General features: G+C 47.4%; 1 protein-coding gene across 1 annotated transcript in view; it reads left to right on the forward strand.

The window, feature by feature from the left end:
- Window positions 1-1,524: 1,524 nt before the first annotated feature.
- Window positions 1,525-17,860, forward strand: part of LOC126419632 (uncharacterized) — a 151,662-nt gene continuing 135,326 nt past the window's right edge. The window contains exon 1 of the mRNA XM_050086821.1: window positions 1,525-1,845. Coding sequence (XP_049942778.1) covers window positions 1,525-1,845 — 321 coding nt within the window. The remainder of the gene's footprint in view (window positions 1,846-17,860) is intronic.

The raw sequence follows: 17,860 nt of genomic DNA on the forward strand, positions 1-17,860 counted from the left end.
TAAAAATCCCTTGAAAATGAGTTTAGCGACCGATTCCAGGTCATGTACTGGTATATCACTAACAGGAAAATATTGTCGATTTTGTTAAACGTACAAGTGTAACATTACTTTAAAGACAATAGTTCTTAGTACCCGTTTCTTACAACATATTCTTCTAGTACTTCATAGCGATTTTATACATTACTTTCATTTATTAACGTTTAGTTTTGTTTTTGCTAGAGGAAATTACTGACTCACAGCCAATACTTGATGTGCCTGTAAAGCTCTTTTCGACAGCAACTGAAAGTGCGCCTTCCGATTTACATTTGGAACTAAACGATTTGCAAACTCATTATCACAGAAAAGATTCACTTCACAATACAAAAGATTTACTAGAATTCTAGCAGGATTTGTCGAAGGATGAATTTCCTTGGCTGCACAGAGATGAAGCGAAGCTTATGTTTGTGTTTTATTCTACGTGCGTACATGAAAGTTTTTTCCTGTTTTCTGTTTAACGAAAACTACTTCATGTGCAAGCATTTCTGATTGCAGTTTAAAAACGTGCTCTAAGAATTGCTGACAGCCGATCGCTTGATCCAGGTCTTAGTAAGAAAAGGAGGAAATAGAAGAAATAACTTTCTGTTGAAACCAAATTTAAAATTATTATTCTGGTATCCCGGTCCGAGAATTCTGACAGCGCGTCATAGGGTATGGAGGCGGACGACAGCCGCGGCCCTATAATCTCAGAGCGCTGCTGTCACCGTAGTGCTATGCGCGGGCCGCGACGTGCTATCGGCGCTCACGGTGGTTCTGTGGGGTCGGGGCGGTGCGGTGATTCAGGCCGCACGGTTCGGCGCTGGGGGGAGGGGGGGGGGGGCGGGGGTGGCTGGGGCCCCCTCCGGCCCCACCGATGAGGAACCAACAGATGATAACGGACCCCGACACAGTTACTGAGTTGCTCTCGAGAAGTACTTATGCGACCGCGGCTTCGGCTGCGGGAACGAATGGTGTGGTGGATCATCGTTCAGCAGATCTTGCTCTGTTGGAGGCCTCATCCTTCCCACTATCTACGATGGATCGGCGCATGGATCGGATCGTCGTTAGGCGTACACGGCCTCGGCTGTGGAGGCGAGTGGTCCGGCATTTTTCCCGCCATCAACGACGTTATGACCCAGAAAGAAATGTGCAACACAGCAGAGATGGCGAGAGCATTCCGCCGATGGGGCTTTCCCTTGAACGCTATAGCGCGTACACTGGATGTAGTAGGACCATCTGGCTCCTGCCCCATCACTACGAGCAGCGCAGTGGACGAAGTTTCGACTTCGCAAGCAACGACTTCTGCCCCCTGCGACGAGCACTGACACCACTACAGAGACAGATGAGTTGCCTGTCCTACTGCTAGATATCATCATTCCAACGGCAAAACAAGCTGAAGGAATAGAAGTGGAGCAATCTTCGCTGAAGCACCCAGCAGCTGCGAACGATGACACAAACGTCAAAAGAACCGCCGCCAGCGCAATCAGAGGCGTACCCACAGTGCGCACAATGCAGAAGGCGTCGCGCACAGGCACCAAGCTGCAGCAGCAGCCGCCAGACGAAGACGGCTTCGCCCAGCCAAGACGCAACCACACTGCCAAAGGCAGTCGTGCTTGTCGCCACAGCGGTTCTCCAACATCAACGACGAAGTCGGAGAGGCCCAGGTGCAGGAAGAAGATGAGACGTCCGTCGCCATCACCACCAGTAGTCATCAAGTGGACCGGCGCTTCCAAGAAAATCAAAACTGCTGTGAAATGTACATTAACAATTCGCATGTCTGGACGCAGATTGTGTCATACTGTCGAGGATTACCGAAGGGTCATGGACCACGTGAAAAACACTACTTCCACTACTTCACTTATCCCTTGTAACCTGTAAAGAAGCCGAACGCTGTCGTCCACAAGTTGCCCTCCAGTATGGATCCAGCATATCTGAAGGAGCTACTGGTCGAGCTGGGCTTCGCCATAAGAACCACGTCACGAAATGATCTAAATAAAACGCAGACGCATACTGGTCATACTAGACGATAACGTCAGGATTAGGAAGAAATTTCAAATCGAGTGGATCGCGAACGTTGGAATAACGGTGAAAAAGGTCCGCAAGAGAATAGGGCCACCGCCATGTTTCAACCGCCAGGGCTGGACCATGTCACCAGGTTCTGCCAGATGCCCCCATGCTGCATTGGGAGAAAACCTCAGTAAGGAGTGCATCATTCTCAAGACGGAACCGCCAAGACGCTGCATCCGTAGCGAGAAGCACGTGGCAAACTACGGTGGCTGCATCGTATTTAAACAAGACAACAGGGACGACCGGCGCCTTCCGCACCAGTGACCGCCAGAAGGGGCTTCGCAGACGTCGCGAATAGAAGAGCAAGCGCCACACAGACCGCCCAGCACCGCCGTGCCTCCCCCCACCCCCCTCCCCCGCACCACGGCGTCCATTGGAACGGACAGCAAACTGTATGTGCCTACAATCATCACACGCACAGGGGAGCAGACAACCGATGGAGTGCCCAGAGCCAGCCAGGGCTGGCCGACAGCGCGGACGACGGGGCCAGCGCTAAGTTCAAGAGCCTACCGTTTCACCGCCATCTGTTCAAACCCATATGACAGCAAACACACCATACCAGGAAGAAATACCTGGCTGCGAATGCGGAACTGAAGACGCTGATGCAGGATATCAAACTCCTCATCCAACAGATGATTGTGTCTGCTGTGCAGATGGCCGTCCAGGCCGCCAATACACCAGCACCATCCCCTCACGACAGATGATACACCAATACCGGAGATGGCACGGTCTGTGTCTGGAATATAAACAGCATCCACACCCAGGAAGGAGAGTTCTGGCTGTTTCTGCATGAAGTGGCAGTGAACGTATGCCTACTCACGGGTATTCATCTAAAGTCTGGCGTTAACGTGCGCGCGCCATATACTGTACCTACTGCACAGACCGAGAAACTGCATAGTGAGAGATAGCTGTGTATGTTAAGTCATCACTGGGACACACCCTGACAACTTCTGGAGACGGCGATTGTGGAGGCGACTTGTGTCGCCGTTAGTGTGGTACCGGGGAAGATAACGTTCATTGCTGGATATCAGCTGAGAAAATGGACACTACAACATGCAGGCTTCGAGGCATTGCTGACAATGGGTGGCAACCTGTTCATCGGCGGCGACTTTTTCGCAAAGCACTCGGCGTGGAAGTCCCGAGTATCGAACAATAGCGGATGGTGGCTACTCCGAGATGCCACGAATCACGATGCAGTTGTGGTACGGCTCTATGACCCTACCATATATCCACGACACGGGCTCCCTGACGCCCTCCATGGCCGGCCGCGGTGGTCTAGCGGTTCTAGGCGCTCAGGCCGGAACCGCGGGACTGCTACGGACGCAGGTTCCAATCCTGCCTCGGGCATGGACGTGTGTGATGTCCTTAGGTTAGTTAGGTTTAAGTAGTTCTAAGTTCTCGGGGACTGATGACCACAGATGTTAAGTCCCATAGTGCTCAGAGCCATTTGAACCATTTTTGAACGCCCTCCATGTCTCCATCATCAAGGGGACTGCCAACAATGCAGTCGCGTCCATCTTCTGTGCCATGTCGTCGGATCACTTGTCAGTGATATTCGACTTGGACACAGACCTGGCAGCACCACCAGACAGCCATTCGACGCTGCGCAACGTCGACTGGGAGCACTTCTTGGTACACTTTGCACATATAGTCGCCGCCACGCCAGATCAGGACGTCATGGGAGCTGATGCGACCATCTCGGTGTTCACGCGTTACACACTATATGCAGAAGACGCGACCGAGCTACATGGACCAAGAAAACCAAGCGACCAGCTGCCTCCTGGCTTTAAGGACGCCAACCTGGAGAAGAACTGGCTCTTTTATGACTAGCAAGTCACGAGAAACCCCGCCGCGAAACGAGAGCTTAACCGACGTCACCGTCACATTGCGACCACCGCAGCAGATCACCGAAATCGAGACTGGACAGGCCCGATAGAACCGCTCAGGATTGACGAAGACAGCGGGTGGAAAACGAAGAGATTCCAAAGACATAGGCAACGCATTCCGCTGCTACAGGGGGGATGTGACGCCTTCGCAGAGCCCGACGCCACAGCCAGGGCGTTAGCAGACATGTTTTGCAGCTAAATTCACGCCAGTGGAAGACGTCCTCGACGACGACAACGTCCGCCTGGTCCCTCAGAGCAGAAGAAGATGTGATTGAAGAGATCACACAAGGAGTCGTTCAACAACATCTCGCCCTCCTGCCAATCAGGAAGGTAGGGGACTGTGATGAAGTCAACAAAAAAATGGTTCAAATGGCTCTGAGCGCTATGGGACTCAACATCTTAGGTCATAAGTCCCCTAGAACTTAGAACTGCTTAGACCTAACTAACCTAAGAACATCACACACACCCATGCCCGAGGCAGGATTCGAACCTGCGAGCGTAGCAGTCCCGCGGTTCCGGACTGCAGCGCCAGAACCGCACGGCCACCGCGGCCGGCGATGATGTCAACAACGCGTTACTGAAACGACTGCTGCCTGACGCAGTGCGCGTCCTGACGGCAATTTTCAGCTCCATCCTGAAGAGCTGCAGCCATCCCTCGGCGTGGAAACATGCTGAAGTGGTAGCCATACCATAGGTAGGGAAGGACACCAAGCTGTATCAGAACTACAGACAGCTCAGCCTGCTGCCGTCCACATCGAAGATTTTCGAGCGTCTTTAGGTGAGAAGGCTACGCCACCACGTCAGGGAAGAATGTCTGCTTCCTGACGAGCAGTTCTTGTTCCGCACAGGGGACTCAATGCAACAGCAACTGCTGCGGCTTGTGGAGTGGGCAGTAGGGGCGCTGGATTGTTGCGAGGTCCTATGGGCGTTGCTACTGGAGGTCGCTGGTGTCTTCGACTGCATGTGGCACGACGGCCTTCTGTACAAGTTGCTTGTACATGGGGTGCCAGTGTCGCACTTCTGCCGGCTCCAGTCATGTCTAGAGGAACGCACGTTCCACGTGCGAGCCGACGACAGTTCGTCAACAGCAACGTCCCATCCGTGCGGGAGTACTACAGGAGTCCATTCTTCGTCCCCTACTATACTGCCAAAGTTGGTGAGGGTCAACCTGGCGCTTTACGCGGACGACACCGCGTTGTTTACGAAGAGCATGAACGCACAACTGCTGCGACGCCTCCCGCAACTCGCCTGCGACGAGCTGGGAGCTTGGGCCATCATATAGCGGCTCAAATTCGACACACTCAATAACCATTTGGTAATATTCATGCAAAAGAATGTGCTGGCAGACATACCGCCGGTGCAAATCATGGGAGGCCCCTTGCCATGGTCACATGCTGGTCGGTCCCTCAGCGTTACACTGGACGGGTACCTGACATGGTGTACACTCCTGGAAATGGAAAAAAGAACACATTGACACCGGTGTGTCAGACCCACCATACTTGCTCCGGACACTGCGAGAGGGCTGTACAAGCAATGATCACACGTACGGCACAGAGGACACACCAGGAACCGCGGTGTTGGCCGTCGAATGGCGCTAGCTGCGCAGCATTTGTGCACCGCCGCCGTCAGTGTCAGCCAGTTTGCCGTGGCATACGGAGCTCCATCGCAGTCTTTAACACTGGTAGCATGCCGCGACAGCGTGGACGTGAACCGTATGTGCAGTTGACGGACTTTGAGCGAGGGCGTATAGTGGGCATGCGGGAGGCCGGGTGGACGTACCGCCGAATTGCTCAACACGTGGGGCGTGAGATCTCCACAGAACATCGATGTTGTCGCCAGTGGTCGGCGGAAGGTGCACGTGCCCGTCAACCTGGGACCGGACCGCAGCGACGCACGGATGCACGCCAAGACCGTAGGATCCTACGCAGTGCCGTAGGGGACCGCACCGCCACTTCCCAGCAAATTAGGGACACTGTTGCTCCTGGGGTATCGGCGAGGACCATTCGCAACCGTCTCCATGAAGCTGTGCTACTGTCCCGCACACCGTTAGGCCGTCTTCCGCTCACGCCCCAACATCGTGCAGCCCGCCTCCAGTGGTGTCGCGACAGGCGTGAATGGAGGTACGAATGGAGACGTGTCGTCTTCAGCGATGAGAGTCGCTTCTGCCTTGGTGCCAATGACGGCCGTATGCGTGTTTGGCGCCGTGCAGGTGAGCGCCACAATCAGGACTGCATACGACCGAGGCACACAGGGCCAACACCTGGCATCATGGTGTGGGGAGCGATCTCCTACACTGGCCGTACACCACTGGTGATCGTCGAGGGGACACTGAATAGTGCACGGTACATCCAAACCGTCATCGAACCCATCGTTCTACCATTCCTAGACCGGCAAGGGAACTTGCTGTTCCAACAGGACAATGCACTTCCGCATGTATCCCGTGCCACCCAACGTGCTCTAGAAGGTGTACGTCAACTACCCTGGCCAGCAAGATCTCCGGATCTGTCCCCCATTGAGCATGTTTGGGACTGGATGAAGCGTCGTCTCACGCGGTCTGCACGTCCAGCACGAACGCTGGTCCAACTGAGGCGCCAGGTGGAAATTGAATGGCAAGCTGTTCCACAGGACTACATCCAGCATCTCTACGATCGTCTCCATGGGAGAATAGCAGCCTGCATTGCTGCGAAAGGTGGATATACACTGTACTAGTGCCGACATTGTGCATGCTCTGTTGCCTGTGTCTATGTGCCTGTGGTTCTGTCAGTGTGATCATGTGATGTATCTGACCCCAGGAATGTGTCAATAAAGTTTCCCCTTTCTGGGAAAATGAATTCACGGTGTTCTTATTTCAATTTCCAGGAGTGTAAGATGGCAAGAATTATGCCCCTTACATGAAGTCATTAAAGATCAACTAATTCACGCTGAGCGAACAGTAGGGCTGAACAAAAATGACTGACAAGGCACAATGCATCTTGTAGGGGGTATAGTATGGACGTATTGGAATAATTAATGTCGGGTGATGGTTTTAAAGTAATTCGCATGACATGAAAACTTTGTGGAAACGCGTCGATCTACTGGAGGCTAGTTCATCCCAGGGAAGTATTCGAGTGACCGTGACAGCACCACGAGGTCGGCCGACGTCCGCATAGCGACGTCGCCCCGCCACGCCGAATTCGATGATATTGCGCCTGCTCCGGCCACTGATTAATTTGTTGGATCACGTCGGCAAAGTTTCCATGAGGGTTTCATGGACCGTGTATTGTAGAATTCTTTTCGCACTTCGCATTACGCCTGGGTCAGTCGATAGGAATTACTTTTGATTTATCGCGCTTTACTCCACGCAAACGCAATTTATTACCACTGCCTGTTAGGAGAGTCATGTAATTTGATGATTGAAGGTCGTGAGTTAAAATAAATCTGTGCTAATCGACTGCATCTGTTTTCAATCAAGTAGTTGAATTCCCAAGTCACTTTGTTAATTAATTTTGTGTTCAGCTTTTGCATTTGGTGTTCAATAGCTGAATATAACATCTACGTGCACCCCTTTTTAATTAAAAGGGATCAATTCTGAATCAATTAATGTCAACACTGCCACCGCAGTTCAATCAGGAGTCACAGGGCCTTATTACTTTCTTTGCGTTATCTGACATTGCGGAAGTTTTGCACTCTCTGCTGATCTGTTAGTCAATTACCTGGGGTGAACACACACCAAAACCAGATAAGTGACGGGTGGGGTGTTACGATGGAAGAATCACATCTGAGAGGTGGGGGGCAAAGGCTCTGGGTACGATATGCCTACCGTACCCGCTGGCTAATCCAGAGACGACCAAACCCCCAAACTGCGGCAGCTCGCTGTATATAATACTCATCAGGTCTGTGTTGGAGTACGCCACTGTAATCTGAGGAAACACTTTACGACACACCACTGAAGATGTTTCAAACCATGCAGAGCAAAGCCCTCAGGCTGGCACTTCGCCTGCCACGAGATTTCCCCACGAGGTATCTGCACCAACTTGCTGGAATACCGCCACTGAAACAGCACATCCGGCAAACAGAAGTGCGATTGTACACGACAATGCGGGAGTCAGAAAATGAACTCGTCAGTGGCCTGGGCAACCGGATGCACTGGCGGCCGACAACACATTGACCAGATTTGCTGTCCGAGTAGAAACCACACACCTGCAGCAAAAGAAGTGAACAAGACCAAAACAGTGACACAGAGACGAAAATCGAACCAAGAAGAAACAGAAACCATAGGCAGCAGTAGGAAGAGCCTCACAGGCTCTTTAACCTAAGTTTCACCGAGGCAGGAAGCGTTGTGTGGTCACACACCCCAGTTGTGTTCCGAGAGCTCCCGTGATCGTTTATCCATTCTTCGTTGCTCTGCTCGCTACGTCTTGGTATCCGATTTGGTTTAACTCGCTGATCTTGGTATTTTGCCATTTCATATATGTTGTCAGTCGTCCCTGTTCTGTGTGTCTGCGTTGTACCGGCCATTCCTCATTAACGCTGTCGGACCAGCCATCAGTACGCTCCGGTTTCGCTCGGTTCCAGTTACTAGAATTATTGTATGATTATATTATTACTTAAATCCCTTTTTCACCGGTAATCTTGTCACACCAAAACAGGCTCTCCGCTTGCTGCATACAAAAAGTTGATAATGACGGAAAAAGAGAGGTAAAGTTTTATAAAAGGTCTAAACAGGCGGAGCGAACGAGACAAGCGTAAACAAAGAGGGAGACAGCGCTACTGCATACTCGAGGAGTGAGAGATTGCAGTGTCGCCAACATGGCGAAGCCACCTTCTGCACGATGCGCTGGTGCAGACGCCCTTGGAAGCCTTGTTCTAGATTTTCTTGCGTGGGCTCATATCAAAAGTGAAGAGATTGGTACTCTATTCGATAACTCATAAGAAATAAAGCGGCGAAATATACAGACTTGTCAAAATTTACGTGGTGATCAGATAGTGTGCATGAGATCTCCTAACTGATTGAGGAGATGAGTGCAGAACTGTGTCCAGATGCGAGAATTACACTAGGAAGACCTCCTTTAACAAATACGAGAAGTCAGTATTTTTTTATTTTTTTTTTTAAATTCTTTAATCACAATAATGTTTATCATACAACACAAACTCACCACCTAAATGATTAGTGGGTCCTTTACTACAACTTCACATGCAGCACGATATACAGTAGTGAGAACTTTTAACATTGCAGCGCGTCAGCAATCGTGAATAATTTAATGACTATAAAGAATCCGCCTCGCTTGCAAATCGAGGCGTATTCTTTATAATCATATACAGTGGTGTTTCTTGGATCTAAAGGGCTAGCTGACTATGTTACTGCTCCACCAGAAACTACAAATTATTTCTATTATCTACTGTACTACACACTAGTGCAGCATTACAAATATAAACCTGCTGTTTTGGCCATGCCCATCGAAGTAACACCAGTTGGCGTGCCTCTGGCACTGGGCTGGCCCAACAAAATGTATTATCGCTGTAGGCTCCTGAAATGTTGGTCTCAAAAAATCTGTATTTTCTAAAACTGCATCTATTAGTAACTATCTTAACCTAGTGGAGTATTTCTTGGTGTAAGATGTACCTCCTTCCTAGTCCATGTCATGACGGATTCTGACCATGACGGCGGTTGGCCGGTCTACGCTGCAACAGTGTAGGATGAGTGCGTGACTATTATTTTCATTGGTTGTCTCTCAGGTATTCCCTTATTATCTTGGTGGAAATCTCATTCGCCAAGGTGTCAAGCATCTCAGAAGTATTTTACTGTCTCAATAGGGAATAGGTGTCATTGTTCAGTAATTGTCGCCACAAGGCAGCTGCCACATAATCATAAGCAGGCACTCATATACCACGTGGTCTGGCGTGCCGTCCAAGGATCCACAGTCGCGCAATGGCACTGCCCGCCTCCCTAACCGACAGAGGTATGCCAGGTAGGGTCCATGTCCTGTGAGGAAGTGCAACAGACCTCAGCTTGGTTGAAAATACATGAGTTTCAGTCACTACGAGATACTTGATGTAAAGTGAAAAGTCCTGTGTCACGCCCCATAAGTCTCCCATGTCTATTACCATAATTCCCTCCCTCATCATCTAATCGAGATTTTATCCCCTAGCTGAACCCCCTATAATTTCCCCCCTCTTTACCTAGTACCTGTCCATCTGTTCCCATATCTTAATGTCGAGTGGACAGAGTCCAATTATCAGCAGCAGGGCCCACCTGGACTTGTTCTATATGCCCCAATGGATCTCATCAGCATATTCCGCTGCACTCTCCACACAAACATGGCAGGCACGACTCTCATGAGCCTGTGCACCCAGACTCCGGAAACCTATGATTGAGGTGAGGATACTGTTGTAGTGCAATTGGATCAGACTGGCTGGAAGGTGAAATCTTTTATGCCCATTTCCAATAAGTCTGTTTAGCACATCGATGGACCTCTGAGTTACAGTCTCTATACGTCTGGCAAAGTTCCATCGCTAGTCAATGATGATGCCCAGATATCGGGACTCTCAACGCCAAAGAACTGGTGATCCATCGATTCTGAGAGTCGGATTTCTGAGTAGCTGGCCTTTTAACAGTAGATATGTGGACTTGCTTGTAGCAATCTTCATCCTGGCTCTCCAACACCACTTAGCTAACAAAGATAATGCGTGTCTATCTTTAGAGCCTCGCGGCTACAGCTGCCTACCAACAGGAGGTCATCTGCGAAGGCTATCGCCTCTAGCACATCTTCACTACGTTTTAATTCGTCCAACAGAGGCTCCATATTTATATCCCAGAAGAGTGGCCCCAGGAAGGAGCCCTGCAGACACCCCATGGTTATTCTTTTGCTGGCCCGTCCACTAGGGGACAATAGCCAGACCTCCCTTTCTTCACAATAGCTCCAAAGACAGACATAAAGCAGCCCTGGGAACTTCTTCTCCTGCAAGCAGGAGAAGAGCGAAGGCCACCACAGTTAGTCAAAGGTGCCAATGATGTCCACCATGATGCTGACAATATACTTATCCAGAGATAAGACACAGACCTTGGCTGCCAGGGCAATAGCACCAGAGGCAGATCCCCCCAGCCGAAAGCCAAACTGCCCGTCACTCATCCCACATAGCGCTCTGTGTGCAGCCAGTCTGTCAGATAACAGCTTTTCAAAAAATTTCCTGAGTGCATCTAACACACATATAGGCCTGTATGATTTTGCTAGTGTTGGATCCTTGCTGGCATCTTTTTTTTTTATTATTACTACATTTGCACTCTTCCAAATAGTCGGGAATTTACGTAGTCTCAGCCATTCATTGTAAGGTCTTGTTAAGGGCGTGACAAGTTGCGGGGCGAGTGATTGTACTACCTCCGCTGTGATGCCATCTGGCTCTGGGGCTTTACCTTCTTTTAGGAGTGTAATTTGGTTCAAATGGCTATGAGCACTATGGGACTTAACTTCTGAGGTCATCAGTCCCCTAGAACTTAGAACTACTTAAACCTAACTAACCTAAGGACATCACACACATCCATGCCCGAGGCAGGATTCGAACCAGCGACCATAACAGTCACGCGATTCCAGACTGTAACGCCTAGGTGTAATTTGCGTGGCCACTTCTTTTTCTTCAGAAAACGGGTATACCACGCCGGAGTTGACATATTCCGTTTGATTTTCTTTTCTGATACGACGTTGTTCGTCAGTATCTACATCTGTCGTCATGAGACAACAGGGACGAGAGCAGAACCTCAGCAGCTTCATGTCAGAACTTCGTTATCCGATCCCCGTCCATGATGGTGGACAACATCATGGGTCATTTGCTTTTTTCCCTCGCTAATAATGTAGGACACCTCGTTGGTCAATTGCCAGGTGGCCCGGCACATACTGCTCCCAGCTGTGGAGTCTAACAGCACTTAGTTCCTTTTAAGAAGCTCCTTGGTTACCTGGTATTACTGAAGCCAGTACTGTTTGTCTTCCCAGACGTCACTTCGCTGGTAGTACCTCCTCGTCCTTCTGACAAACTGACGCATATGGCCCAGTTCAGCAGACCACAGTGATGGAGAGGCCACCATGGCCCTCCTCCAGGTTGGCACAGCTGTTTTCACTGCTGTGATAAGCGCTCTAACCAGTTCTTTGGCGTACTCCTTCACGTTTTCGTCACCCTTCGGCAACGGCAGGATGTCACACACGCCTGCCAGACACTTCCAATCAGTTCGATTACGTCCCTTTCGCATTCTCTATCAGATTATGCACTAGACAGTTTTTAAAATTGTCCGCTACCCCAAGTGACGCCAAAGTTATGTCAATATCCGTATCTTCACCGCCTCCACCGTTGTAGGTGGGAGGGGGGGGGGGTGATTCTTCCGCCGTACCTCCGTTGGCATTACGAGTCCCACTGAACCAGATGGGGACTTCGCATTGATTCTGCCGCCACAATGACTTTCCACCCCTGGAACGCCGTAAGCACACTAGTAAAATGATCCAGGTACTCCAAAAATTACCTCCGTACTGGAAGTACATATTAGCTATATATAGCGTTCCTAGCGCGCACTAAAGCTCTACGACACTGCAGTGGCTATTTGACAACTGTGAAATAATTGTAGCTCTTAACGCTCTGTTAGTGATAAATAGTGCAGCTTTTGGTTCATCACTGAACCTTATAACCTGCCATGTGGCGACCCGAAGGCGTTGTGTCCGGCATGGGCGTATGGCTCCTGCAGACGGAGCACATCCAGTCTCTCTCCTCCACCACTTTATGCAGCTCTTGCGTTTAGCTGCCCTGCATTTACGTCCATTGCACATTGGCAAGTACTGGCCGCGCGGAGATCTCATCCAGGTCGAAGGTTTCCTTACGCCTTTCAAATATTTGCTTAACAAGATCCCTCATGGCTCCAAAGTCATTCAGGAGATTCATCGACTTCAGCCATATTCTATCTACAGCCTCCATCGTCGAGACGGTGACTTTTCTTCCGTACTTGTCTACTAACCAGACCACACGCCTCAACGTAGTGGGCGGGACAGCCAGCTCCTGCAGTCGGTCGTGTTGGGATACACCCTTACTGGGTCGGTTAACATCCCAGGCAGGTGCGGCTCGTAATTAAAGGCTCTGAGGCGGAGCCGCCCCAAAATATATGTTAAAGTAAATCTCGCAAGAACGTATTACATTATTTAAATTATCAGGACGAATTTCGCATAATTCCCATTCCGATTAAAATAACGACGGTCAACGTTTTTGGAACTGTTTGTATCGATAGATGTTTTCCGAACGGTTATTAGTGTTTAGGCTGCGCCTTGGAACGTCCGTAAGCTGCATGTAGTAGCGGTTTGGGGGCGGGGCTTCTAAATAGTACTGCTCTTTATGGGCGACCCGAAGGCTCAGAGCTTGCAGCCTAAGGGTATCATACCAACCACCACACGTTTTTCACGTTCCACTATCTATGTAACAAAGGAATGTAGAGTGGCCGAAACTTTGCTATCCAATCTCTGTCTCTGCACATCTCTACTACGCTTCGATGCGTCATTAATCGACGTTTAGTATTATTGTTTTGATAAAGTTTTACATAGTTGTTTTGTTTCAGCCATCGGCTATTTTATCCACATTTAGAATAAGTTTGCAAATATCCCGCCAGAGTGCACTAGACTACAGTAACATAACAGTACTGCCATCTAGCGAGAGTTTCATAAGTGATTAGAGGACAAAGCGCGCGAAATTTGTCCCATTACTTTACTTTCCTTGCTTGCTGATGCTGACTGCTTTTGTTGATATCGTGTGATATTAGCAAGTTTCTTTTTCGGAGTGTATTTTGCAAGATTTTAGTGAGTTTTACTTGCACAAGACCTGTAACGTCACCAGAAAATCACAGTATCGTCATGCGAACTCGTAAACTTAGAGCTTTGGAGGTAAACCACAATAAACGCCTTAAGTTTAGAACTGAAAACACTTAAAATATTAAGCAGCCGCAAATTTAACATTCATCGCATTAAAGATCTCTCCGAAACGCGTCTTTTCAAATAATTTGCTGCAAAGTGTCAGAAAATGTAATGATGACGTTTAAAAACACTAACCAAAGATTTTAACTCGAAGTTAGCTTCTAATGATATTTAATACCTGATTATAGAAGATACAGTACGTAAAATTAAGGGTAGAGAGTGATATGCCCACCCCCCTCTCCCTGAATCCTTAGTTGTTTATGTCAGACTAATCTGTAGCGTAACCCTAGGTCTATGTTGGCTCCGATCGATAAATACCGCAGGCTTCCCCAGTATAGAAACCACGAGCCGCGCCTGATCCCGGGGGTAACTTGAACTGGGGTTTTCGGGGTTGAACTACGAATCGTAGTGTCTTGTAATTGTCTGTTCTGCATTTCACTCCTTTGCATAACCACTTGTCGGCCTACCACTACAAGACGCTCTATTTGCCATTCCCAATCGTCGGTCGGCCTGTATCCTCAGCTATGGGAGGAGAAAGCTGAATCCAGAGTTTAGGAGCAGGTTTGAATACAGACATCCACAGCTTCTGTTCTACGACTTCGAGCTTCCGCAGTAAATCTGCGAAACTCCTTGAACTTTCTAGCCTGTGCAGCATTTCTCCTCCTTTTGCTCGGGGACTGTCTTTTGGGCATCCTAGGCCAGTTAGGGTATTCTGCCGTAATATATCCTGGACATTAATCGCTGCTCCAGCATCTTGTACATGGGGCATGTCCTACTCGCAGCACCGTATGGCTTTTTATCGCTCCTCGTGTAGGGGATAGATGTTCCCGTTTTGCTACGACTTTTCCTTACATGATCCTCTGCTCAGCACTTGGAGCAAGCCGGGTTCCTACTGCAATGGTTGTGTACTGAAACGTCCCCTTTGAAAAATTTATACATGACTGTGCTGAAACCAGACACAATATTTTCAGCGCAACGCAATCTAACTTTAAAAAATCCCTACAAAAGAATGGCCCTGACTAACATTAACCTATACCTTTCACAAATCACTTACCTCACAAAAATCTTCGTTACTCGAACTACTGCAGTACAGCGAGCGCCACTACTGCCAGCTAAATAAAAGATTCAAACTACGGAAGGCACTAACTGCTGATATGCATAGTTAGCAAATGAAATATTTAGATAGAGAACAAACAATGTATTTACCTTACTAGTGTTCAAAGGTCATAATATATACAGCAGTTCATGACAACCAGTGTTACAAATTTCAGAACTCCGCCATCTCTCTCCCCACATCCACCACTGCTGGCGGCTCACCTCCAACTGCGCAACGCTACGCGCTGTTAACATCCAGCTGCCGCTGCCCAACACTACAATGGCAGACAACAATGCAGACTAGCCACAGACTGTACATAGCACAGCTACGTAAAGTTGCCAATAAGAAAACATAAACAGCCTTCTTACATAGCCCCCATGCTCCCCACAAAAAATTTTACAAATTGTTTTGGGCAGTGGCCAATAATGATTTGATAAAATTTTTCATAATTACAATAACAAAGAAATCAAATGCACACACTTATTGATACAATGTTGGTCAAAAACTAAAATTTTCTGACAGTCGATAAAGACAGTCCTGATCGTTCATCACAGTACAATAGCAGTGTTTTTCTCAAAGTCTGAGCAGTAGAAGAAAATGCACACGGAAGTAGTGGATTTCCATGCAGTCTTGAAGAAGTAGCGTTGTCCTTCCAACGAAAAGACAGTGCTGACTCTTGACATGCAGACAGGTAATGGGCCACAACAGAGCAAACCCACAGCAGAGTCATTCGACGTCTTTAAGAATATTGGTAGGTAGGTCATCACAGAGCAGACCTAATGTAGTCCTGGTAGAGACTACGGTATTGGTGGGCCACCAGAGGTGCAGACCCACTGCAGTCCTTGTAGAAATAATGGTATTGGTGAGTCAGCAAAGGTGTAGACGCACTGTAGTCCTTGTGGAAATAATGGTATTGGTGGGTCATCAAAGATGCAGATCCACTGTAGTCCTTGTAGAGATGGCCAGCAGCCATCTGTTATGACTGTGCAGGTGCACAATCACCATTGAAGAGTCTTGCGGATAATATAGCAAGTCCATAACCACCACTTATGCACTCACAAAGTTTTTGGAATTGTCCTTAGAACCAGCAATGCTGTTATCCAGTCCCTTGCTGAATTACTAACACATGTGCAAACACTAACAGTCCCTACTTCTCACATATTGTCCATATACTGTGACCAACAGAAACGTGTGCAGTGAAATGTAACTTACAAGTTAATAATATGATGAATGGTGACAATTACAATTTTATAACATGAGAATACAATTGCAAAGATACAGAAAACATCATTAAACACATAATAATACAGATAACATTTGTAATAATGCAGGCTTTGCAGAAGAATCGAAATAACATATACATCAATGTTACAGGAATTATGAGATAAGTACATACATAAAAGATCAGAATAGTTATTGAAACATCAACTTCACACATGGGCATTAAAACAAAACAGAATAAATAACGTCTAAGCATATTTACAAGGTACATAACATATTATTAATGCCAATTATATTTGAAGATAACAGTATTCCTCATCATAGTGAATGTAGCTTAGTATTAGAAAAATTCTACAACATAAATCTTATCAGATAAACATATAAATACAGGAAAAACATAAATACACAAGGGTACACAAACATATAGCGGAATAATACAAGGAAAGGACAGGGTTTGTTTTACTGCAGTATTTTGCAAACAAAACTTTCTTTACTTCTCGGAGATCTCCCTTCATTCCTCATTATCTGCAAAAGTCCTATCTATACCTGCTTTCTGTACTTTTCTCGTATAGCCTCTCAGTGCATTTCTTCAAATTCATCGCAACTCATTCTCTTATAGGCTACCCCCTCTTAAGCTAACTTAAATCTACTGAGCTCAGATGCTAAACTAAGGGATGAGGCAATGCAGCAGCACAAAACAATTAACACAAACAGCAATGACAAAATATTCAAATGGCAAAGCAAGCTACAGTAATTACAACTAATATAAGGCAATGAGCAGCAAACAAGAAAAATAAATCAGTAGTAAAACTGGCTTAAAAGAATAATACAAAGTGAAATTTAGTAGCACTATGCCTGGCAAACAGCAGCAGCTAATGCAAAAACTTATATCTAAACATGACATAGCTCAAGCAGAAAAAATATTACACTAAAAATGGCCATGTCTAATACCTATGTCATATCTTAACACTAGAGTGATGCATCACGAGAACTTACACTAGCAGATAAGTTACCAAATCATAAAGAAATTATTTATGCAATTCCTGTGAAGGGAAATGTCTATTTATGTGCCCTTGTTTTCTTGGAAGTAGATCATAAATTTCTTATTGACTGGATCTGTAGGCATAAAATAACTATATTAGTACAATTATTAAAATTTATTTTAACCAATGCTGCAGTGCAGCTAGAAACTAGATATTTAAAAAAATGAGCAAATATGTACAAAGGACGGCATGAAACATCATTCATTAGCCATATGGCATTTCATAAGGCAGTAAAAATTCTCTCAGTTCTCGAGAAAGACGCTTGTCATAATCAGGTGTGCAGATATAAGTATCTTTCCAAGTAATGAGCGTGTCGTATTTGCGGTGCTTTCTACAAAGGAATGTCAATAGCGAGGATAATGGCCTCCCTTTTTTTTTCTACCTCTGCCTCTGAAAAGGCACGCACTAATGGCTTTTTTTTCCCAGGCGTCTGACACAGCTGGGTGCCCACGACGCATTACATGCAGGTGATCACTTAACTTTCTTACGGAAATATTTACGACAGCAGTTTCCGCTACAGTGACAGTCTCATATAAAAAATTTCAGAGGTTGAGAATTTGCGTTGCAAATGTGTAGATACAAAATCTTATGAATATAACAGTGCCCAAAAAATTTTCG

This window comes from Schistocerca serialis, chromosome 9 (assembly GCF_023864345.2).
Source record: "Schistocerca serialis cubense isolate TAMUIC-IGC-003099 chromosome 9, iqSchSeri2.2, whole genome shotgun sequence".
In the NCBI taxonomy this organism is placed as follows: Eukaryota; Metazoa; Arthropoda; class Insecta; order Orthoptera; family Acrididae; genus Schistocerca; species Schistocerca serialis.